A 24,959-nucleotide genomic window follows, 5' to 3' on the forward strand; every position below is an offset into this window, starting at 1 on the left:
ACTTGCCACTTGATTCTACCCCTGCCTGGGAGGCACGCCGGGACCACATGCTGGGCTTGGATCCCTCCCAGAAGACTGCCAGTAAGACAAGCTTTTCCTTTCACAGAGGAGGAAACTGAGGGCCAAGGAGGTTAGTTCACTTGCCCAGAGCCATGGAGCCTTGTAAGAGGCAGGGTGGAGACTGCCCCTGAACCTTTCTCAACCTAGGTGTCAGCTCCTGGGAAGGAGGCAGACTCACCACGCTGAGCTGGCAGTCACATATACCTCCCACTCCCTTCCCTGCCTCCAGAAGTAGGTTGGTGCTCAACAGAGGGACATAAGAGCACCGAGCCCTGCTGCCCAGTCTTCACTGATCTGCACAACTTGGAACAAACACTCCTGCCCGTCCCTTTGCAATCAGAGACTTTCAGATGAGTTGTACAGAAACACCAGCCTCCACCCTGGCCTCCTCTGCCTGCACTCAGGCACAAATCCCCTCCCCACCTGTAGCCACCTCCTCCAGGCCCCTCCTGCATTCACACAGCGTCCAGCCAGTCTGGAAAGACCCACTGGTGGGACCTCACCACAGCCCCAGGGATAGGAGTCTTCAGGCCTGGGGCTGAGACCCAGGAGCTGGAATTGGCACTAGAGGACCCTCTGGCAGCATGCTACAATGGTCCTGAGGGACAAGGTGGCAGACACTGAAGCTCGGTGCCGAAACAGTCACAGGACTCAGTGGTACCTAGCTCCTGCCCACCTCCTGGTCACCGGTCCAAGGCAGACACGACCACCTGCCCCAAGTTCCTCTTCCACCTTCCTTGTCCTACTGTTACTGGAACCAGCAGCCCTCAGGCATAGTCCCCTTTGCAGGAAGTGCCATGTGATCAGCTGGCTAGAGGGATCTGGACAGGGGAGATGTGTGCCATTTCTGGTTCGCAGAATGCAGGACTTCAAGGCTGGAGCTGCCTCCACTGCCCTCTGGGACACAGCAGCCGGCCCACCTTCGCAGCAGTATGCCAGGTCAGCAGGGGCTCCCAAGAGGACCGCCCCTGTGCAGGAGCACAGCTTCCCAGCAGGAGCACAGCACAGGGGAGGTGGCGACTGACTGCACTGGCTCTCCTTGCCACAGTTGGGGGTGTGAGAGGCGCCAGCCTCTTGCCCTTCTTTCTCCCAAACTCAAGAACCACACAGCTGCAGGGACAATTGAATAGTGTAATTTATTGCCCCACATTCCTTTTTCCACCGTGCCTGGGCCAGGGAACAGACAGGGCACCCCGTCTTCTGAAGGGGCTACCCTGGGTGTAGGGGGCTACTTCTGCTTCACTCTTCTGCTACCCCAAACCAGGAGCAGGAGGAAAAAACAGGGCTATAAAATCAATAGGACCCACAGGGCAGAAAAAAAAATAATAGATGGGAGGGGGCAAGGTGGGTATGATTAAAAGAAAATTCTAAAAGGGCAAAGGGCCCCTCTTCCCCTTCCCTTTCTGGGACCCTCTAAATACAAAAGGCCAGATTTCCCTCCGTCCCTTACAAACCCAGACTGCGGGGAGAGAGAAGTGGCCTCTTGCCTGAGGGTCTGCCCTCTTAGCCTCTACAGTTCTCACATTGTCTGGCTCTGGCTCTGGCGGAGAACCTACAAAGGGCAGGGTTTGGAGAGCCAGCGGGCATCTTGAGAAACGATCTTGCCCTAATGCCCGCAGGTCCCCTCGCACCGAGACAGCGCAGGCCGAGCAGCAGGGGTGGGAGACGAGGATGCCACAGTCGCACCCCTCTGTCCATTTCTCCCTGGCCTCTTGGTCTCATCGTCCCCGCCAAGCCCGAGGGGCCCTGCTCCCCCCCGGGCGCCCCCGCCCCTACCGGCCCTCCGCACCTCGACACTCGGCGCAGCGCCCACCCGCCGCCGCATCCTCGTCCTCATCCTCCCCGCCAGCCCGGTAGAAACTCTGTCCGCAGCTGCTGCAGACCGCGGGCGCGCCCACAGCGTGGACCTTCTTATGTCTGCGGAGCGCCGCGCCCTGAACGAAGCCCTCCCCGCACTCCACGCAGATGTGCGCAGGCTCCTCGCCGCCCGCCGCCCCCAGCCCGTCCCCGTGCTGGGCCCGCTGGTGGGCCAGAAGCCCGGCCCCATGCCCAAAGCCTTTCCCGCACTCCATGCACACGTAGGGCTTGGGAGCAGGGGCACGCCGCGACCGGGGCCCCGACGCCCGAGCCCCTGCACCAGCCATGGCTGCAGCGGCCGCGGCACCCTCGCCAGGGGCGCCCACCACGATGATGCCCTCGCCGTCGCCCACCGGGATAGCAATCTCGCCGTCCGCCGCCGCCGCCTCCTCTGGTGCCTTGGCACGGCGCACGCTGGCCGCCAACACCTTGGCAGCCACGCCAGGCCCCGACAGCTCAGGGTGCAGCCGCAGGTGGCGCGCCAGGCTCTTGGGCTGGCTGAAGCCGCGGCCGCAGCGCGGACACACGAAGGGCTTGAGGCCGCTATGCGAGCGCCGGTGCTTGGCCAGGCTCTTGCTCTGCGTGAAGCTGCGGCCGCAGTCGGGGCAGGCATAGGGCTTCTCGCCCGTGTGGATGCGCTGGTGCTGCATGAGGTTGGAGCTCCAGCTGAAGCGCTTGCCGCACTCGGAGCAGGCGTAGGGCTTCTCGCCTGTGTGGATGCGTCGGTGCTGCACCAGGTGCGAGCTCTGCGAGAAGGTCTTGCCGCAGTCGCTGCAGGCGTTGGGTCGTTCGCCCGTGTGGGTGCGCTGGTGCCGCGTCAGCTTGGACCAGTGGCTGAAGCTCTTGCCGCACTCGTTGCAGATGTAGGGGGCAGGCGGCCGTGGCCTGGGAGGGGGACCTGCCGGGGGTGCAGACTGGGGCGGGGACAGCTTGGTTGGGGGCCAGCTGGGGACGTCATCATCATCCATGATGAGGATGTCCACTGGAAGACAAGAGGGTAGTGGGGAGGGAGTCAGAGGCAGTGGCTCCACAGATGGCTGGCTTAGTGCTGGCCTGGGACAGCTTCTTGAATGCCTTTGTACAGAGTTCCCCCTACCACCGGGCGGGGTGGCACCCACATCACAGAATGCAGGTCAGGGCTTCTGCTCTGCACACCCTTACCCTGCCCTCTCAGGGGCATCTGCACAACTGTTCATCACCCGCCTTCCCCAAGGTGCGCTCCTGCAAGCCCCAGGAGCAATGCCTGGGGAGCGGAGGGTCTCCCGGAAGGTGTTAAGTGCAGTGCGCACATGAAGAAGGCAGGCAAGGGAAGGAGGGCCAAGAAAGGCTTCCAGAGAAAGAAACACGGGAAACCCAGAGCACCAGGCTGGGGCAGGGAGGCTCCAGGGAAAGGGCACCCCTGAGGGCCAGGGGTCAGGCCAGGCCTGAATGCAGCCAGGGGGCACCTGGCCTCAGCCAGGCATGGATTGCTGCCCTGAAGGTGTACATGTGAGGCAGTGGTGGAGTCACACCTGGGCTCCAGCAAGACCTGGGTGCAGAGTAGGAGCAGTGGCGAAGTGGGCACCAGAGGGTTGCGGGGCTGGACACCACCTTGAGAGACCAGCCCAGCCCAGCCCACTCCCTGGAGTACAGCCCCAACATAAAGCAGCCTCAGAGGCTGCGGCTGGCCCCTGGGTGCAGGCTGCCTGTCCCTGTGGAGTGGGGCCTTGGCCTGGACTTGTGCAAAGCGAGGACACCACCTCCAGCACACCCCAAAGCCTCTCTGGCATGTGCACCACGCCTGTCCGGAGCCTGTCTCCAGCCCGTCCCGCTCCTTGCACACCAGCTCTCCTGCGGGCTCTGCCCAGAGCTGCAGGACCCTATGCAGGGCCTCAACAGGTGTACTCCAACTTCCTTCAAAGCAGGAATCGCACCCGACTGGGTTCCCCTCTCACCAACACCAAGCGCTCAACTCCATCTCTGAGATGTCACTGGTGAACACAGGAGGGTCAGGCCCTCCAGGGCAGTGCTCCCTGCTGACTCCACAGTCAAATCGCAGATGGTGGCTGTGAAACCTGCGTCTGTGGTAAGAACCCGGGCACAGCATTGGAAGCCTGGCCTCCACCCAACACCCCGCCCTCTACCTCCGCAGGCCCACTCTCAGCAGGTCCCTGGCCACCAGGACCACCAAGAACTACAGACACACACGCTGGGCTTTAGTCCAGTCCACCCACCAGGGGATTCTGATGCCCTGGAGCTTGAGAATCACTATTCTAAGGCAAAGAATGTTGGAATCGCACGGGCAGGGGAAAATCCAGGCAGGACATGAGCAGCAGGGAGGACTCTAAAGAGATACATGCAACCCATTTTGATGTCGATGTAAGTCAATAAATAAGTTATAAGTACATTAAAAAGAGACTTAGGAACACATCAGAGGCTATTAGCTCTGGGCAGAGTGACCAGGCTGAGGAGTGAGACCTGCTTTCCAATGACAACAGTCCTGCACAGCTATCAAGAGCGCGGGCACCACATGCAGCACGGATGAGCCCAGGCAGGCCCTGGGGGAAGGCTTGCGCGCAGGAGTGAGGCCCGCTCCAGAGGCCATCTGTGCAACTTCACACGGGCTGACCCACGTACCCGCTGGCACGCCAACCTCCACGCAGAGGCTAACTGCTCAATGGGCAGTGCGCTCGTCCCTCAGAAGGTGGACTTCTCCCACCAGGCACAGGCTGAGGTGCAGGAACCCACGCTTCACACCGCACCACAGAGCACTGCGGTGGAGGACGGCAGACCTGCAGGAAGCTACCCCGCCTCCCTCAGCCTCCCCATCTCACAGGAGGAAGAGGCTGGCACTCCCCGCATTACCTTCAAAAGGACAGGAGAGGCTGGGGACGTAGCCCAGCAGGAGAGAGTGCCAGGCCTGCGTTCAATTCCCAGCAGCGCTCGTGCGTGCGCACAACACAGACACAAGGACCTCCAGGAGAGCGGTGTGGAGCACAGGCACTCAACAGAGGGCGGCTCTGAGGCTGGAGCAGGGGCCCCGCAGGAGAGCAGGGTCCTCGGACCATCCCGCTGCTGAACGTGCCGTGGCCCACACTCAGTCCCACAGCAGGTGCCAAGGTTGTTCTCTCAACTTGGGGACAAGGAGCACGGGTCCTTCAGCTTCTCCAGCCCTGGCACACAGCAGGGCCATCCCATGCCCTCAGACCCCCAGGGGAGCCCAGCAGCTGCAGTTCCAATATTAATCTTCTTGTGGGGCACACGGCAGGCACACAGCTCCAGAATCGAACAGAGTTAAAATGCTTCCATGTAGGACACTTGCCTGGGCTGGGGCTTGGGCTGAGCGGCAGAGCGCTTGCCTAGCACAGGTGACGCACTGGATTCGATTCTCAGTACCACATATAAATGAAATAAAGGTCCACTGGCAACTAAAAAAATATTTTAAAAAGATACTCAGCTGGGCGTGACGGCACCCACCTGTAATCCCAGTGGCTCAGGAGACTGAGACAGGAGGATCTCAAGTTCAAAGCCAGCCTCAGCAACAGCGAGGTGCTAAGCAACTCTGAGATCCTGTCTAAATTTTAAAAAACTACAAAAGAGGGCTGGGGATATGGCTCAGTGGTCAAGTTCAATCCCTGGTACTCCCCCCTCAAAAAAAAAGACATACCCCAAGTCGGGGTCTCTGCTACCACAGGGAGTCCCTGCATGCTTCCCCACTGCCATCACCGCCCCCCAAAGCCCAGGGGGTCCTGGCACTTCTCCACAGCTCTGCCACCCGGTGTGCACCCTGAGGTACTGTGCCTCGGCGTTCTAAGCTGGATGGTCCCCGAGGACTGCCCTGCTTTCCTTGAGGCGTTCCTGTTGAGGAGGGTCATATGGTTTTCCCAGGCTTCTGTCAGGTGGCAGCTGGACAGGGAGCTTGCTGAGGCACAGTGTGGCCAGAGTCTTCCTTTTTCCAGAGGGCACATGGTATCTCCTTGTGTGTCTCCACGGAACACCAACAGAGTAGACCCACAACACTGGGCCACAGATGGAATGGGGTGCACAAAGGGGTCCTTCTGCCGCCCCTGGGTTGAAGCTGATTTCTAGACTCCCCCCACCTGCTAGCCGGTACCCAGTGCAGTCTCAGGGTGAGCAGGACAAGAGCTCACTGCCCCTGAACTTTTCAGGAGAAAGCACTGGCGCCCTGTCCTCTGAAGCTCTCCCCTCCCAAATGTCAGCAGGAACAAACACAGCCACGGCCAGCCACGGCCAACAGGCTCTCCCTGCTGCAATGACCGCACTCCTGCAGGCTGGAACGCCCCTTGCTGCCCATGGGACCAGTGGTCTTCCATAGCACCCACCTACCATCCTCAGAGTCTCCAAGAGCCCTGGCCTCTTCAGGTGCAAAATGGTTTCCACAAGCAAAATCAGGAAATGCTCATTACTTCTTTTTTAAAAGTTTCTCAGGAGTTCACATTCAAATCTGGGACTCCAAGTTTTAAACCTGGTTCTCAGTGACTCAGCCATGCACCTAGGGTACCGCTCTGCATCTGCCGTTCTTGTGCCCACCCCACCACTGTACACGTGGACAGCCGCACCAGTGCAGTCCCTGTCTGGTCACAGTGACTGTCAGAAGCTCATTCGTCTGCCATTAGATTCCTTGGGAAGGCGCACAGGCACCTGTACCCTTAAACCCGAGGCGAGGCTGAGTGCGAGATCGTCGGCTCACCACCTCACCTGAGCGCCCTCCGCCATGCGTCTTCCTCTGGCTCTGAGCACGCCCACAGAAGGTTTGCTCACTGTGCCCCTTCTTCGCCAGGGCGCGTGCCCAGGACCACGGGCTCACCGAGCCCCTTCTCGCCAGGGCGTGCTATTTTTGCTGCAACACCAGAGGGTGTGTCCCTTTGCCACCCACAAGTTAACGGGCGTCCTGCTGCTCACTCCAGGCTGCCGAGTCCCTCTGCACCAGCTCCACTCCCTCACCCTGGACATCCTCCCCAGGGCCTGCCTCTCTGCATGCGACTTCTCTGGGCCTGGTTTCAGTCGGCTTACCGGTTTCCTCTCTTCACTTCTTTCTCATATTACAATCAGCTGTCACCTGAACCGTCCATGAGGCACGGTGAGCTCACGCACCCCCGGGCTTCTGCGCCTCCATCCTGAGGAGGCTGTGCTGGCTCTGCAGTTGCGGTTCTTCCGCGTGCTCTGCGTGCTGGGCACACGGCAGGACTCGGCACCCCTCTGGGCGTGCAGGTGCGCTTCTGTTCTCTTGTTCAGGGCAACTATGTTTGGGGAGCCGCCCTCGGGGCTTTTCTGTGGCTCACTTTGACTTCTCGGCGGCCTGTACCCCCTGTGGTCACAGGGGCCACCGACTCCCCCACACGCAGGCTCTCTGCTGCTCCCATCTCCATCAGGACCCTCTCTCCTCTGCTGGCAAGGACAGGGCCCCGCAGGCTTCCTGTTGGTTCTGCTGGTCCAAGAGCCCAGGCCCAGGCTGCTCCAGCCCTTCAGCCCTCCCTGGCCTCTGCCCGACACACCGACACACCATCTGGACAAAGCAGTCCCCCAGTGTCAGCTGCCAATCTCCAAGCCCCATACTCATGCTCCCCAGAGCAAGCCTGAAGGCAACCTCCCTGCCTCCTTCCTCCCAGAACCCCACCTGCACAGGCCTGGCTGCTGACCCCAGCCCTGCGGCTGTAGGTGCCCAGGCCTCGTGTTGGCAGTGTGGTCCTAGGACTTGGTTATCTGGCTGCTAGGCTCATACGTGGGAATCAGACAATCCCAGGGCCACGCTGTAGCTGGGAATCAGTCTCTCCCCGTGAACGCCAATGCTCCAGGGCGAGGGCTGAATCTCACCCCCACCAGTAGAAATCTCTCTGCTGGGACAGCTCCCTCCTCAGAATCACAGTCTCTGCTTCTCCTTCAATGCCCTGGATCTAAGACCCAGGAGTGCCTGGGAGCTTCCCCACCCTCCACTACACACTGGGAACTGGAGGGGGGGTGGGCACAGGAAACCAGGTATCCTCCCTCTACACCCTGCCCATGGGCTTCCCGCTGCCTCACCTAGGCAGATGGCTGATCAGCAGGAAGCCCAACCTCACTGGGCTCCATGAGCTCAATCAGACCCACCTCAAGAGGACTGGCGGGGACGGGCACACAAAGGCCATCCTCAGTAACAGGACTGAGCACATTTCTCAGAAACTTTGGAATACAGAACACAACGAAAAGGCCTCCAACGTGCGCCAACGCCCCAGCAACCTGCCAGTCAGCAGATCCCCCTCGGCTCCCACAGGCTCGCTCACTCGCCTGCAGTGGAGGCAGGCGCCAGGCAGGTCAGCACCCACCACAGGCCTGGGCCACAGCGCCACGGCCGCCAGTGGCAGGACAGAGCGCAAGAGCAGCAGCAGGGAGGCAGCAGCAAGTGCTTCCAGAAGTCAGGGTTTGTGCCACTCTCCCTCCAGCCCCAGGTAAGCAGGCACTGGGGCCACGTCCTGGTGTGCAGATGCAGGCCCTGGCTGAGCCACCTGGGCCTCCGATGCCTGAGCAGCGCTGCATTCCCACAGAGGACGCCTCCTCCCGGGCCTTCTGGTCATTGGGCCATAGCCATTGCAACACAGAGAGGGAGTAAGCACGTCAGTGGGCTGGGGTGGATGGGGGTCTCAGAAAACAAACCCAGGACCTGTGTGGCCTACAGTTGAGGTTTATTCACCCAAACAGTGTTTATTAAACAAAACACACTGCCAACATGCAGAAGACTTCACGGTGAAACCCACCCAGATTTCCCTGAAACACTGGCACCCACCCTCAAGCTCCCCGGGCACTGCTGCCTTCCAGGCCCTGCACGTGTGGGTTGGCCACCCTGCTCTGAAGAGCTGCCTGCCAGGGAGTCAAGGGGCCACCTGAACCAGAGACAGAAGGAATAGCAGACGGTGCTGCCCCAGGCCGGAGGCACCGGAGAAGAAATCAGACAGAAGGTGGTCCTGAGGCCCCAGGATGGGCCCACTGGAAGGACTCTTAGGGACACCAAACAGGAGCCCCTGAAAGCTAGGAATGCAGAGCCCTGGGAGGCAGAGGAAGGGGCAGGAAGCCAGGGGTGCCAGGCACAGCAGGGAGGATATGCAGGAACAGGGTTCCCCTCCCTGGTGGGAGGGCAGCAGGGCTGGCTGAGTGGAACCAACAGGGTCACCTCACCTGGGTTCTCGTGACTGGCCATCTGCTGGTCCTCAGAATCCAGCGGCCCCGGAGACCAGGCCTCTTCCCGCAGCTCCATGTCTGGGTTCCTGTTGGAAGTGGATAAGACAGAAGGACAGAGTTTACATGGTATCAGATGGAACTGAGAGCCACGGAGGGCAGGCACTGCACTAAAGCCCTGCAGACGGCACCCACAACCCGCATCTGACAGGCACTGGAGGGAAGGCCTGGGGCTGACCTGGCAGGTACAGGAGGTCAGCCACAGCCACAGCCTCCTGCCCAGCTCCACTTACAGCCCAGACCAAGGCGTACAATGCGACCTCTGAGCCTCGGTTTACTCACAGGCAAGATGGAGGACCAGAGGGCATCAACTATAAGCAGAATGATGCACACAACACTCTTGCCAAGGAGGCAATCCTGAGCCACACAGAGGTCCTCGGCCTACGGCAGGTCACCAACCAGTGCACCAGGCCTGCCCAGCAGCCTTCCCACATGCCAACCACTCAGAAGTCCTCAAGCCAGACCGTGGGGCAGGCTCCTGACACCAGGCTCCTGACCCGGGCCCCGGGAAGAGAACAAGTGGACCTCAAGGGGTAGCTGCTCGGAAGGCAGCCAGACAAAACTGGCATGCAGAGGTGGAAGGAACTCCAGTTACCGTTTGGCATCAAGGAATGGCAGGGTCAGCAGGCAGCTCCCAGACACTAGGATTTCACAAGCCAGGGAAGTTCTAGTAGAATTTGGGGAAGGGAGCTGACACAGTGCTGCCAGCTTCTACAGCCAAGAGACAGCGATAGGAAGAAATTCCAAAACTACAAAGAACTAACTCCTGCCTCCTGTACAGGCACTGCTGACCGGCTCCCAAGACCCCAGCTCTGCAGGGGCAGAGGTGCCACAACCCCAGATCCTCAAGGCAGCACCCAGGCATGGGGCTTCCTGGCCAGTGAGCGGAAGGCCCAGGCGGCTCCAGGCCTCAGGAGCACCCTCAGCTGCATGGCCACTGTCTGCCATCAGCCTAGCCTGCTCAAACCCCTTCACTGTGTCCCCACGGCCCAAGAGCCTCCTGTGCAGGTGACGAGCGCTGCACTGCAGACTCAGCTGTGCCGACGCCACCTCCTCTGAGCCTCTCACCACCAGCCCTTCTTCCTGAAGGCCATGGCTCCTTCATGCCATGCTGGTCAGTCTGCCACCCTCCCTGCCCACTGGCAGCACTGACCTGACATCTGCGCAGTTCCTGGCACCCCAGCAGTGCCAGGCACAGGAGACGCTCTTGGGAACGTGGGATGAACCCTCAAGTGAGCAGCCTGCCGGGACAGAGCCTGCTGCACCCCCACGCCCTGTGCGTCCCAGCCTGGCTCAGGCAAGAGAACACAGCGCAAGAACAAGCTGGGGACAGACGCCAACAGCTCAGTAGGCCTGCACAGTGCACAGGCCCCTGACCAGGTGATTAGTTTTCCAGAAGTTACTCGGAGGGGAATACCAAAACCTCAGGAGACGCTTCTTACAAGAAAAAAAAAAAAAAAGGCCATGGCAAGATTTAGCACCAGAAAACCAGGAAGAACACATGTGCCCAACGATGAGAGAACTGTCAGCAAATCATGCAGCTCCACAGAGGGTGGCCACCTACAAGGACGGCCCGCTCATCTCAGGAAGACTGACTCTAACTTCCTTCTGACCATTTTTCTTATTGTTTTATCTTAACAGTAAAATATGAGAGAGAAAGACTAAAGACTGGGTGTTTTGACAGTCGTGAGGACTGTATCAAATGGGCAAATGGTGGGCATGAGGGCAGAGCAGCACCCTGGGCACACCCAGCCAGGGCGGACCTCAACCCTGGAGGCAGCAGCAACTCCCTTTCTTCCTGAAAACGGGGCGGAAACTCCCACATGCAATGTGCTCCGCTCCGTGCACCAGGCAGGACACGTACCTCAAGGTGGGAGTCAAGGCCAAGGCCTTCTGCACAAACCAGCCCTGCTGACGCATGGGGATTCCCTCCACCCCAGCCCCGCAGCCACCTTCCCGGGCCTCGGCATCTGGGCCTAACTGTCCTGGGATGCCTCTCGCACACAGGTGAGGGTACGGCCTGTGCTTTTCTCCTGGTCATCTGTCTTGTGTCGACCTAACTCTCAGGGCAGAGACCCTATGAGGGACAGTTCTGCTTCCCCTGCAAAGACACAAAACTGCAGCCTCAGGCAACACACCACCAACATCCAAACACCAAAGGAGCTGGCAGGGTGACCTCACCTGTACCCGAGCAACTTGGGAAGCTGAGGCAGGAGGATCACAAGTTCAAGGCTGGCCTCAGCAATTTTGCAAGACCCTGTCTCAAAATAAAATTTATAAAAATGGCTGAGGATGTAGCTCAATGGTAGAGTACTACTGGATTCAATCCCCAAAACCAACAAAATTAAAAAAAAAAAAAAAAGAAAACCACCAAAGGTGAAGTCAGGCGCACTGCTAGGGATGCAGAGCGGTACCCGGCTTTAGGAAACAGCCTGGCGACTCTTCCAGTGACAAACGCAGTTGCCACAGACCCTGAAGTCCACCCAACAGAAGAAAACACGCGTCCGCACAAAAGCCACACGTGAATGTTCATGGAGGGCTGTTCACAACAGGCACAAACGCCAAGGCAAAGGAGGCTGGCACAAAGGCACACGTGGCGTGTGCTCCTGCACACGGCTGTCTAGGCTGGAAGGACAGACAGCACAGGAGTGGCAGCTGGAGGCCGAGGTGAGGACAGGAGAGACTGCTCAATGGGTGTGGGGTGCCTGGAAGGTGAAGAACACTCTGAACCAGACAGTGGTGGTAGTGAAGCGACTGTGTGAACATGAGGAAAGCCACCAACCGCACACGGCAAAGGAGCATCTGCAGCCTGCAAACGTCTCTAGTGAAGAGTGAACCTCAGAAAAGCGAACAACCCGCTGATTACCACACTGCGGACATTACACGATGCAGCCCGGGAAGAAAACAGGAGAGCCGGCTCGGGGAGGGGCCGCCTCTGCTGTGTCGAGACTTGTCTGCCAAGTGCGATATGTTTCCACTAAGACGAAGAGCCCAAGCTCAGGAGCACAGGGACTTCCCAGCTGGGAGCCTCACGGGCCCCAGTGTCAGGGAGGCCACAGGCATTGGGGCCAGGAAGGGAGCTGGCAGCAGAGAGTGATGGGGCCGACCCTGAGCTCTGGTAGGAACCTGAGGTCAACAGAATCCTCCCACCTGTCCACGGGCACGGTCACATTTAAGTCACCTAATTACCTACATGAATGGCAGAGGCGATTCGCCTCCTGGTTCACAAAGCCTAAAATACTTGAGGTCTGGCCCATTACATACATTCACTGACTCCTGATGTGAACAACTGGGATGCAGACTACAGGGAAACTTTCTGGGCCCAGCGGAGAGGAACCCAGGACAGCGGAGGGAGGAGAGAGGCACAGGGCAGGCAGGAGGCAGGACCCGGCTAGGCCTCAATGTTGTGCTGCTGCTGACCCAAAATTCCTGATAATTCCATCAGTGGATCCAAGTTTCATACATGAGGGCTGATGGGTCCAGCCCTGGGTGCTGGGGATTGCTGTGCCCTGCACCCACAAGTGAAATACCACATAATAACCCGACAGACCAGAGCAACCTGGGACGTGGGGGAAGCCTTCCTCCTGCCTTTTGGCACAGCTCAAACCCCACTGGGCACTGGGCCCTGCAGCTTGGAATGGCAGAAGGGGCACAGGGCGCTGGGCCTGAGCACAGGCACCTAGGAGCCAGCCGTAGGCTCAGGTGCTCCTTGCCTCCTGACTTCTCCCTGCAGTGGCTGCTGAGTGGCTCCAGCCACCGCCTGGGGCGGAACAACGCTTGCTCTGCAGGTGGCCTCCCCAGGAGGCTGGTGAGAGCAGCCCAGTGCTGGTGCAGACACCTCTTCGGTCCCGTGGCAGTGCTCTGCCACCTGGAGCAATGGCTCCACTTCTTGAGGCCTCAACTGCATCAGGACGGGGACGACCAGCAGATGACTGGAACCACTGTGTGGCTTAAACAACCCAAGAAGGGTAGCCACAAAAGGCTACCCAGGCCTCCTCTCCATTCACTCTCACTCCCACCCTCAGTGCGGTGCCGGGCCCTCCTGCCCTACACCTGAGTTCTGGGGCCCACCGCCAGGACCTCACGGTGTGGGCAGTGGGACACTGCAGACCCTCATCTGCAGGGGGAAGGTGAGGAGCTGGGACCTCAGGGCTCAGGGCCGCTCCCTGGAGGTCCCCGACCTGCTTTCAACAGATCCCCAGGTAGGGGCCCTGGGCTGTTCCCCAGCACCACACCAGAGAAGAAGAAAGTAAGGAACGCTGCAGGCAATTCGAGGAGCCACCTTGATGGGAGGAAGGCAGCAGTCTGAATCAGAGCCTGCCTGGGAGCCGATCTTCAGGGCCTCTCCATACAGGTGCTCACCCTGCTCTGACCTCCACCCTCCAGAGGAAGGAGGGGAGGGCGTCTTCCCGCAGCCCACCCCAGATGGGCCCTCAAGCAGTCCAATTAGCACAGATCTGACAGGGCTATTAAGCCCCAGACAAATGATTGTTATTATTGTTGTTATTAGGTCCCACCCACCCCCCTGGATGCCTGCCCGCCAATTATCCCCTCTTTCTTCTACTGCCAATCGAGCCTCCTCCTCCCCTCCCTGGCAGCTGGGGCTGGGTGCAGGGTCAGAAGCAACCCCTCCCAGCAAGGCAAGACGAGGTCAGGCCAGCCCAGCAGTCCCCAGCCCCAGACCCCTCCTCCACTTGCACCTGTGCACTGGCTGAGCCCCAGAGGGGGCTACACCTCCTTCCTCACCTCCCCTCACCCCCGACCACCTGTGCTCCCCTGCTCAGCAGCTCAGCAGCTCAGTTCAGAAAGGCCCTCTGACTTCAGTCACCCGATGCTGCAGCCACCCTCCGTCTGAACCCTGGCATCCCTGTGGCACTGGCAAGGGCACGGGCACCCCACCCACCTCTTCCACTTCTCAGGACAAAGCCCCTCCGCCAGCACTGGGCTCCTCTACCCATCCTCCCCAGTGCTAGCTCCTGGGGGCCTCCACCCCCGCCGCTCTCAAATCCCCTCCCCACACCACAGCCAGTGAACCCTTGTAAAAAGTCACTCCATTCAAATACCCCAATTAAAAACTGGGCACCTGGGCTGGTTCCATAACTTAGCTTCTGGTGAACTGTGCTGTTACAAGACCGGATTAAGGAATAACAGCACGTACACACAATGAAGTTTACTCTGTTGTGAAGAATGAAATTATGCCATTTGCTGGTAAATGGATGGAACTGGAGAACAACATGTCTGAGAGAAATAAGCCAGACTGAGAAAGTCAAGGGTTAGAATGTTTTCTCTCATATGCAGAAGCTAGAGCAAAGTAAGGGGGAAAAGTTAGGGTAGGGGAGGAAATCCCATGATCCTGTGAAAACAGGAGATGAGTGGAGGAGAGGAAGGAGACTGAGGGGAGGGGGAGGGCCTGGAGCAGGGAGGAATCCCGGAAGGAAACTTACGAACCATGTGTGCCATGTACACATAAGAACACACCACGGTGGATCCCACCTTTGTGCAGATCTATGAAGCACCGATATTAGAGACCAAGAAACAGAAGGAAGTCCAGAGAGTAGAGGAAGGGGACGCGGTGCAGCAGGAGGGGAGTGAAGTGAAATAGGACATTCCACGTACGTGGGAATGCATCAGAGTGAACCCACCATTACGGATAAGTGTGATGCACTAAGACATTGAATCAAAAACACTGGTAAAGGCTCTGAACAAGCATTTCTTCAAAGAACACATACAAATGGTGGCAAGCTCGTGGAGAGCTGCTCCAGGCCGTCAGTCTCAGGGAGACTGAGGGAAACCCGAGGAGACAGCCTCACAGCCCCTGGGCCACTGGCCCACAGCTGCTGGGGGAACTGAAGTCTCACCTGGGCAGGGGGTGCACTGCAGCAGGACACCGGCAGCCCTCACAGCTACACACCCAGCCCCTCCGCTCCTGAGTGTGCACCCAACAACAAAGCCTGCCCAGAAACCTGTTCTTGAATGTCCACAGAAAACACACACCGCAGCCAGAGTGGAGACCCCGATGCTGCAGCTGATGCGTGCCCCACAGACAGGCCTTGCAGATGTGGTGCTCAGAGTGCACCAGACAGAGGGCACTGCCGCCTCACTTGTGCACAACGTCCAGCATAAGCACCTCCATGGAGGACAGTGGACCGATGGCTCCCAGGCCAGGGAGGTGGAGGGGATGACCACTCAGGGCAGCTTCTCTGGGGAGGGAAGGGAAGTGCTCTAAAAATCTACCATGGCAATGGGCGCACACCTTGGGAAAGGACACCTTAAGTGGGTAGCTGTGGCACGTGGGACCTTACCTCAACAAAGCTGCCATGGCAAGAAAAAGCAACTGCGTCCACACCAGTTCCCTGCCCAGGCGCCCACCCACAGGCCCAGTGCAGACTCAAACCCAAATTCCTCCATGGGCCCACCTCCTGGCCACACCCAGCACTTCTCTGCAAGAGCCCTGCCCAGGTTCTCCACATGCCGGCTTCCTCCCCCTTTCAAGGGTGGGTTGAAGGGTCTCCCTCACAGCCCAAGCCCCACGCACCCCATAGGACCTGGCATGGCTTTCTCCCTCCATCTCTAATCATTTTTCTTTCTTTCCCAGGGCCCTATGCGTGGTAGGCAAGTGCTCCACCACTGAGCCACCTCCTGGCCCTCTAACCCTTTCTGTGGTCTTCCTGGCCATATGCTCCCTGGGGGCAGGCTCTAGGAGTGCCATCCCAGAACACACTAATGACCATAGCGGGCCTCTTCATGCCACAGCCCCACCGCTCCCTGGGCCAAACAGAACCACCCCTGCTTTCCCCACTACTTCTTTCCACCGCCCTCAGTTCGTGCCAGGCCTGGAACCCATTCTCCTCCCCTCTCTGCCTCCCCCTGGATCCAGGGCTACATCTGCACAAGGCCAAAGCCAGGCCCTCAGCACCGCAGCCTGGGACGAAGCCTGACCACTGGAGAAGGTCTCCACGACTCATGACTCGTGACTCCTGCCTGGGGTGAGCTCTAGGTCCCCGCAGCTCACCTGGGGCCAGTCCTAGTCGACCACATTCTCCACTGTGCTTCTGTCCAGTGCAGGCTGCACTTAGAGGTGGCCTGGAGCGAGCAGGGCGCCTGCTCCCCATCTCCCCGGTCCTCTTCCCATCCAAGGTCAGGAGCTGGGTGCCTCTGCTGCCTCCATGGACGAGTGCACAGCCTGTCGGGGTTCCCCAGCAGGAGCACACACACACAACTGGTCAGGATGCAGAGGACTCTTGTCCTGGAACCACGCCCCACTTTCTCCACAACACACTCTGGAACCTTCATCTACTGTGAAGCTGCAGCTCAGCTGGGCCCATGGGCACACAGGTCCCTAGGGAGCAACCCTGCCACTCCCTGGTCACCCGCTGCCCCTTGCACATGCCAATCTTCAGGTCCATTCCCAAACGCTCATACTCTTAAACACTGGCAAAAAAACTGAAAACCGCTCAAACCCAACAAATTACTCTTCAGAACAGTATGGACTCCGGTGGTAACAATGTGGCAAGTCCATCAGTTTTAACAAACTGCGCCTCTAAGGGATGGATGTTGACAATGGTGAGGGTGGAAGGAAAGGGACACGCAGGAGCCCTACACCTTTCACTCGGTTTTGTAGTGAACCCGAAACTGTTCTTAAAAACCAATATGTGTTGCCAGGCACGGTGGCACACACCTGTAATCCCAGCAGCTTGGAAGGCCAAGACAAGAGGATCACAAGTTCAAAGCCAGCCTCAGCAAAAGCCAGGCGCTAAACAACTTAGTGAGGCCCTATCTCTAAATAAGATACGAAATAGGGCTGTATTTTGTATTTGTATTTGTTGTTGAGTGCCCCTGAGTTCTATCCTGGAGCACCCCCACCAAAATACAAATCAAAGTACACTGCCAGGCATGGTGGCATACACCTGAAATCCAGCTACTCAGAAGGCTAAGGCAGGAGAATACAGAGCTCGAGGCTAGCCTCAGCAACTTGGCAAGGCCCTAATTGACTTAGCAAGACTCTGTCTCAAAATTTAAAAAAAAAAAAAAAAAAAAAAAGGAGGGGCTGGGGGTACCTCAGTGGTTAAGCGCCCCTGGGTTCGATCTACAGTAACCCTCCCTTAAAAAAAAAAAAAAAAAAAGTATATTAAAAGACAAGCAAAAACAAGCCATAGAACACCTGTCAGCTGGGCACCTTCTGGTTGGGTGTGGACCATCCCACCTGCCCTCTGGCATCCACGGACTCGCCACCCACCTCACCTGCCTCTCTCTAGCTTGCTCTCTGGATCGTGCAAGCCCCAGCATCCACAGTACCTCCTGGGAAGCCTCTGACTGCTCCTTCCCTCAGCTCAATTGTCCTCCTTATCCAGCAGTAACAGAACACATTCATCAAGCACAGATTAAGACCCAGACCATGAGCACAGGGTGCAGTAAGCACATAAGCTCCGCTCCTGATCCCCTAAACCACCTAGGAGAGATGGCGAGGCACAAGGACAATCTCTCCAGGCAGGCTGCCGGGTCAGCCAGCAGCCCCACCAGAGCAACCAGGGACCTGGGTAAGGAGCTTCTCCTGTGCATTCATCCTGTGCTCCCAGGGCCAGGGTCAGGATCAAATGGGATGAGCACAGCGAGTTCCACAAGCAGCAGCAGAGTGGAGGCATGGAGAAGTGCCTCGCAAACAGCATCACTGCCACCCCTGATCTGGAGGTTCAGACAGGCTGAGTGGCTAGTGCAGCATCACAGAGCCACAGAGCAGAAGCTGAGGCAAACAGGGTCTGCAGTCTGACTCTCAGGACACTGGCATGTGCTCCCCACCAGTGTCTGCTAACATGGGTGAGAACTGTTTCCTGAGAGATTCCAATCTAACCTCTGTGGCTCTCACTATAGGACCCCTTGCAGGCCCCATCAAGAGTTTTGCAGAGTATGTCCTTAAGGAGGGCAAAGAATACTGCCAGCACTGCCCAGCACAAACCCTAGACATAGCACCCTCGGGAATCCATGGCTCTGAGCAGCCTAACCCTGAGCACTGAGGCTGAGACTTCATCTGGTCCTCTCGGGGGTCCCAGGATCCCCCGAGATGCAAGGCCAGGCATCTCAAGGGGCTGGACAGGGCTCCCCCTTCAGCACAACAGAGAGATGCCACTGCTCTACAAGCCCACAGGGAGAGGGCAAGGGGCCAAGGCACAGACAAGCAGGAAAACCACTGGGGAAGGCCCCAGTGGCTTGGCCCCTGGAGGAACAGACAGGCCCTGGTCTGCCCACTTGGGTCAGGGCTCAAGCTGGTTGGTTCCTCCACAATGGTGAGGCAAGAGCTCTCCGAGCTCCAAGGAACAGGGCCACTGGCACTAGCAGTGTGACAACCATGACTCCCCCATCCACCTGGGTGGCATGAATCTCCCCCTACGCTGCAGGGCCCCTAGAATGAGGGGCTGGTTCTCAGAGTCCCGGGAACCAGCCAGCAGCCCTGCATGGAGTCCTCCTGACAGTGCACCCCTCAGAATGGGGAACCCAGAGACCCCAATCCTATAATGAAGAGGCCCTCAGAACAGGTTCATCTCTTCCAGACTCCACACTTGGCCAAAAGAATCGAGCCAACAGAGGGGTGGCACAGCAGTCAAAGGCCAGCTCTGCAATGACACACAGCATGGTGTTCTGAAGTGCTGTGGGTCCTGGAGCTCGTGAGCACCAACCAGAGCCTCTGTCCTCTCCTGCTAAATGGGGTGACCACCTCTGCCCCTGCCCTTGAAGGACTCAGGACAGCACCAGGCACTCAATGATTAGCAAGCGTCATCTAGTCCACAGATCTCCTAAACACCAAGGCCCAATACTGGCATGACCTCAGAGAGCACCAGAGGACAACTGAACCACGTTCATGGAGGCCTATGGGGTATGTCTGGGCACAGCCCCAAGAGCCGGTGTCCATCAGTGACTGGACGGAGGACCCTGGGGCAGCTGCACAGTTGCTGGTGGCCTTGGCTGTATATCCTGCCACCCCCCTGAGGTCTCCAGGTCCTCTTGGTTATTCCTCACCCTACCCCCCAAGACCTGCTGCTTCCCCTGCACATTCACCTGGCGACAGTGCACATCCTCTGGGCTCCTGGAGCCACTCTGGCAATCTCTCCACCCCCTGCAGCCACTGGGCCTGGCTCAAGAGGCACTGAGACCCTCCTCTGCCACCAGTGTGGGGCGCGACAGCGCAGCAATATACTGGGATCATCTGTGCATGTTTGCAATCTTGATGGATTGGGAATTAAGAACACTGTGACCATGTTCTCCACATAGCAGGAGGGAAGAGGAAACAGCCTGGGAAAGAGGAAGTAGCACATCCAAGGTCACAGAACTGGACTAGACTGGGTCAAAATGGGAACTCAGGAAAGGCTGGCTCCAGAGCCCTTTCCAGAGCTTTACTCAGACCTCTTGAATTCTGCTTTGGCTCTTAAAGGAAAGCATCAAGAGCCTTCTACTGAGGCTTATCACCCTGTTCTGCCCAGGAAGAAACTGAGAGTGGAGTTTCCTCTCTCCCAGGCCATAGAAGGAAGGAGGGGTGGCTGAGGGATGTGAGTCCCAGAGCTGTTGGGGAATACTCCCCCCAGGGCCTCTGTTCGTTCTGGCACTTCGCCATGTGCCAGGCATGACAAGCTCTTCCCATTTCACAGCTCAGCTCCGAAGGTTGAGACCTGCAACAACCCAAGGAGGAATCTGATGTGATGTTCTCCGGGTTGAGGTAAGGGGTCCCCAGGGACAGTACGTCGACTGCACTGGGCCCACAAGGCTTAGGGTCTCGCCTAGCAGCCAGGACACTGTGCTTGCCCAGCGCTGAGGCCAGACCTCAACTGGTTCCTCTGCACTGCCGGACAGGAGCCTGGAACCAGAAAATCACACGGAAAAAAGCAAGTCGCTGCCTTCCTGAAGCCTGGAGGTCTCGAGTACTGCGCTTGGTCGGGGTGCCTCCCGGCTCAGCAGGAGTTTGGCAAGGGGCTGCCCTGTCAGGGCGTGCTGTCTCGCGGTCCCGCTGCCCAGCAGGGGCTGGCACCGAGGAGGCCTCGGTCCTCGCTCCACTCGCTGGGGCTGGCCCGCAGGTCCCGGGCACTGCTCTTCAGGACTGGGGTCTCCCCGCCCCGGCCCAGCCGCCCAGGGCGGGGGCGGGGCGGGGGAGGAGCGGCGGCGGGCGAGGCGGGCAGGGAGGCCGCGGCCTTGGCCCGCGCGGCCACGCGGCGCTGACCTTGGCCCGGCCGCCCCCTCCCGGGACGCGCTTCCTGCTGCCCGCCGGCGCGCGGCCGAATGAATGGGCCCTCGCCGCCGGGATCCCCATAATTACCCACGGATCAAAGGCCGGAGCGACCCGCCGGGGAAGCAGCGGGTCGCGCGGACTCGGAAAGGGGAAGGGAGGGACCCGGGAGACCTAGGGCCAGACTACCCGGCCGCCGCTTCCGGCCAGCCAGGCCCCGCGCGCGGCCTCTGCCCCGCCCGGCCTCAACTTCCCCCCGGAGTCGCCAGCACTTCCGGCCGCGGAGGGCTGAGGTGCCAAGCGGCACCGAGAAGCCGGGGACCCTGCCCGACCCGGCCCAGCGGCCACACGCGCGCCGCCGCGCACGCGCACTGCCCCAGCACCGCGGGTCGCGCGCACGCGCAGTCCCCGGTCGCGCGCCCGCTCACGCCCCCCCCAACGGCGCGCACGCGCGCTCGCCCGCCCGGCCGCGTTCGCCCGCCCGCCTCCCCACCCACCCCCGTGCGAAGCCTGGCTCCCGACGCGCGCCCCCCGCGGCCCCCGGCGCACGCCCCCCACGCCCGTGCCGCCCTCACCTCCTCCGGCCCGGGGCCACCGCGCCGCACTCCTCCTCCTCGCGCCTGCCTCGCGGATGGTGGCAGCGGCAGCAGCGGCGACTCAGACCCTGGGGTCAGGGGGACGGGCGCCCAGGCCGGAAGTGACCTTCCCGGCCGCTTCCGCCCGCGCCGCTCCCCCTCCCCTGCCCCTCCGCCCAGGCCGCCACCCCGTCCTCGCCACTCTAGGCAGGAGGGCTCCGCGACCCCTGGCCGCCGCCCCCCAGCTCTATGGTGCCGAGCGGCGCCGAAGGAAGCCACTTCCGGACGCGTCTAGGACCCGGGTCCGCCGTCCCCGCTCTATGGCGCCTCGCGCCGAGGGGCGCCGGCCCCGCCCCTCCGAGGACAGCAGGCGCGGCGCGGCCCGTTAGGCGCTGACTTCCGGGTGTCTGGGCGGCCCCCCGTCGGCCGCTCGCGCCTGCGCTGTCCGCCGTCCGCGCCACCGCGAGGACTCTCGCGCCACCAGGTCCTCCTGTCGTCTCTATCATTGTAACCCCTTCCGCGCCGGGCTCGGCCCCTCGGCCCATGGCTGCTGGACAGTGCTTCGCTTCAGGCGCTGCGCCAGGGAAGTCCGTCCCTACCGCCCCCTCGGCCTCAGTTTCTCCTTCCCGAAGGGCACCACACGCGCGGTGCCTCCCTAGATCCTGGCACAACCGGGCGTCGTAATGGGTCTCGTCCCCACTTGCAGAGGCGTGAGCGGTCAGGTCGTTCGCTGGGCGACTCGCAAGGGTGCGTTTGGCCGTGACTGTGCAACGGATGCTTGCTGGTCAGCAGCTGGAGGTCACGGTCCCGCGCGGGGCGCTGGCGGGCGCTGGCGGGCGCTGGCTGAGCGGGAGCTGCCCTGCAGGGTTGCTGGGTGAAACGCCTCTGCCCTAGACCGGTCTCGCCGGCCGCCCGGTGCTTGGGACCTCAGGCATGGACTTTAAAGCACATATTTTTAAATCATGGTCCACAGCAGTGTCTTACCCTGTCCCTACGCTGTCTTCTCTTTCCTGTTTTACTCTCTCTCCCCTAATGTGACCTAAACTTCATATGATTCGTAATCTTTTACTATTGTCGTCACTGAAACAGTCATCAAGCTTGGGAGTCAGAAACACAAGCACTACAGTTAACTTGTGATAGAACACCCTTCTCAGCCTTTCTTTTCTGTGAAATGGGGGTGGGAAGATAATGTGTGTAGTAATACCTGTGAAAGTTACTCAATCCAATACCTGGCTCATCTAAACCCCAATGGCAAAGGCAGCAATCATTACTTAGTAGTGCTATATCTACCGCTTTGGCCACGAGTACCCTCAAGTCTCAGTCCACATGAATCCCAAGATTGCACCACCCAGTGTCTTTGCAAGGAAAAAACGATACTGTATTAAGTGAGCATGCCGATAATAAGTCTGTGTACCAGCTTCAAAAATACTGCAAAGACAATTTTTAAAATGAATATTAGTAAAGAAGGAACACGCTGCTATGGAATCACTGTTATGCGTACAAGAAGCACCACATCCGTGTTCCTCTGAATCAGGTCAGTAGGCGTCCTGCAGCTTCCTCACTCCGTCTCCTTCCCCTCCCTGCTGGCCAAACAGAACCAGTGAGATCTGGAGCTTGGCTCTCAGTCAAGCCATTCCTAGAGGATGGTGGCGTTAGGAGACAGGAGTGACCGAGGCACGTCTTGGTTCTGTGACAGGCAACATGCCTGGTGAGTTTCACCTGAGAACGACAACATGCTAATTCTGATTGTGTAAAACAACCAATCCAGCCGGGATGTCCCTCAGACACAGGCAGGGTGGCAGCAGAAGCATCCCCGTTGCCACCGAAACCTGCTCCCCCTTCCACCGGCCTGCGTGAAAGCATTCCCGGGATCACGTTCCTGTTGGTGTCTTCAGCGTGGCCTCCTGATGGGTCCTCAGCAATGAACGGGAGTGGAAGTGACTCAGGCCCCTTCCAGGCCCAGGCCCCTAGCGCTCCACTGTCTCCCCTCTTGCTGGCTGGACATGGACAGTGACATGGGTCCCCAGCTGACCCTGTGTTAACACGTTCTCCCACCCAGCGTCCATCTGAGGTAGAGGGAAGCGTCTGATTTGCACAGCAGCTTTGCCACGGTAACTGAGAGGTGGAAGCCACTCAGGTGTCCATGGACAGGCAGATGATAGAGGAAATGCAGTATGTACACACAGTGAGGTATTGTTTAGCCTTAAAGAGGAAAGGAATCCTGATGTGAGCAATACCACAGATGAACCTTGTGGACATTCAGTGAACTGAACTAGTCAAAAAAGGAACTGTGACTCTGCTCGAGGATGTACTAAAAGTGAAATTCAGAGGCCGCCTGGGAGGTGACTGGTGATTGCCAAAGGGCGGGCGGCGGGTGGGGGAGGAGCGGAGAGGAATTGGCTAGGCCCCCTTGTTGCACTCTTGGTGATGGTGGAAGCAGGAAAGGAAAGTAATCCAACTGAACTGTACAATTAAAAATGGTTAAGAAAGCGAATGACATGCTACGTGCATTTAGCCACAAATGAAAATGTTTTTAAAATGCAAGGAACAGAAAGGACTGCCCCCGATCACTTGTTCCCGCAGCTGCCCTTCCCCGTTGCGGACTCTCAGACGTAGGCCTAGCCCTCGGCTCCCCCAAGGAGGCATTAGCCTCCAGATGCGATCTGACGCTGAGACACTGGTGTCATGGAGTGGTGGGTTTGAGTACGGGGAGAGTAGCAAAGTCTCACTGCTTCCTGTGGCCCATGCCAGCCAATCCGTGGTCTTCCCTGGGATTCTCTGTGGCCTTGCAGGTCTGCACTCCTGGGCAGACACTGGGACGCAGGGGATCTGGGGCTGATGGCAGACTCTCACCATGCAGAGGAGGTCGGTCTGCTGCAGCAGGAAATGAGGCTGGGCAGGGAGGGGAGGGGTGAGCGTATGACCACCCAGGCCGGGAGGCCCAGTGTCCCCGGCCTTGCTGAAGCTCGGCTCTTACACTCTCCTTTACTTAGGTGTCTCTCCAGACATTTCCAGGAGGTCCCCAGGGAGGCCTCTGCCACCTCACGTGGTTCCTCCACACGTAAGGGAGAGCCCAGGCTCCAGGCCGTGCCTGCGCTTTGTGACTGCAGGGCGGAGTCCAGGCCCCAGGCGGGAGGTCCTCCCACAGCCTGCGTGGGAGCAGCTGCAGCTGGCAGGTGGAGACGGAGGGTTTGCAGCTGTTGAAGCACAGTTGCCGTGGAGCCTGTGCCCAGAGAGGCACACACTGTCGCCCTTTCCAGGTCTGCGCCACTGCCACGGTCAGCAAGCACCCCCAGATGAGCTTTCTTCTGGGCAGCAGTTTCCCTTGGTCACCTGCTCTACTCCCGTGACAGAGTGGCCCCTCCTTGAAGCGGGGGCCTCGGCTGCACACTGGTGACTGCCACCATCAATGCGGTTTCCCAGGCCCCTCCCCAGTGCAGAGTCAGACTCTGCCTTCTAACCCTGCACCCCAGGGACCCAGGCAGAAGGGTGAGGCATGCCAGCCCCAGGTCAACTACAAGGTGCCCTGTTGCATTTGAACTCCAGGCAAACCATGATCTTCTAGTATAAACAAGTCCCAAACTGGCACAAAAAGAAGTGCTTGTCATTTATTTGAAACAGTGTAACTGGACGTCCTACCCTTCATTGAGTCTGGACGCCCTGTGATAGCTTCTAGAACACCCACTTCTCTCCGCCCCTTTCCCAAGATCCCCACACCTCCTCTGTGCATCGCCAGACTGGGGGTGGGGGGTTGGAGGGAGGAGGATGATTCCATCCTTGGCTGTATGGAAATGGAAGCAACACCTGCCACGTAGCTGAGCATAATCCCATCCCAGGGTCCCCATCTCTGGGTAGCATGTCACCCAATTTGTGCCCACATGACAGAAAAATATTTTGAATGGGGTTCTGTGGAATCAACTTGCCTCCTTCTGCATGGCAGGATACAGGACATGATGCTTGGCACAGCAGCATTCGTTCTGCCACCATGAGGATAACCACCTGAAGAGAGAGCCTACACCACAGGAAAGAGAGACCAGGAAAGGCAGGAC

At 59.1% G+C, this 24,959-nt stretch overlaps 1 protein-coding gene across 4 annotated transcripts in view; it reads right to left on the reverse strand.

Annotated features, from left to right (window-relative positions):
• Positions 1-1,177: 1,177 nt before the first annotated feature.
• The window catches only part of ZNF787 (zinc finger protein 787), a 29,670-nt gene continuing 5,888 nt past the window's right edge, over positions 1,178-24,959 (reverse strand). For 2 of the 4 annotated variants that reach the window (XM_079117821.1, XM_079117823.1), the window contains exons 2-3: positions 9,067-9,155; positions 1,178-2,899 (exon numbers count right to left, since the gene is read on the reverse strand). In XM_079117821.1, coding sequence (XP_078973947.1) covers positions 1,833-2,899; positions 9,067-9,155 — 1,156 coding nt within the window. In that variant the 3' untranslated portion in view covers positions 1,178-1,832. Of the gene's footprint in view, positions 2,900-9,066; positions 9,156-19,935; positions 20,045-20,910; positions 21,315-24,959 lie in introns of those variants that run through there. The other 2 variants (XM_079117822.1, XM_079117824.1) reach the window with 2 other exon arrangements.

The sequence above is a fragment of the Sciurus vulgaris genome (genome assembly GCF_902686455.1).
Source record: "Sciurus vulgaris genome assembly, chromosome: 17".
NCBI lineage: Eukaryota > Metazoa > Chordata > Mammalia > Rodentia > Sciuridae > Sciurus > Sciurus vulgaris.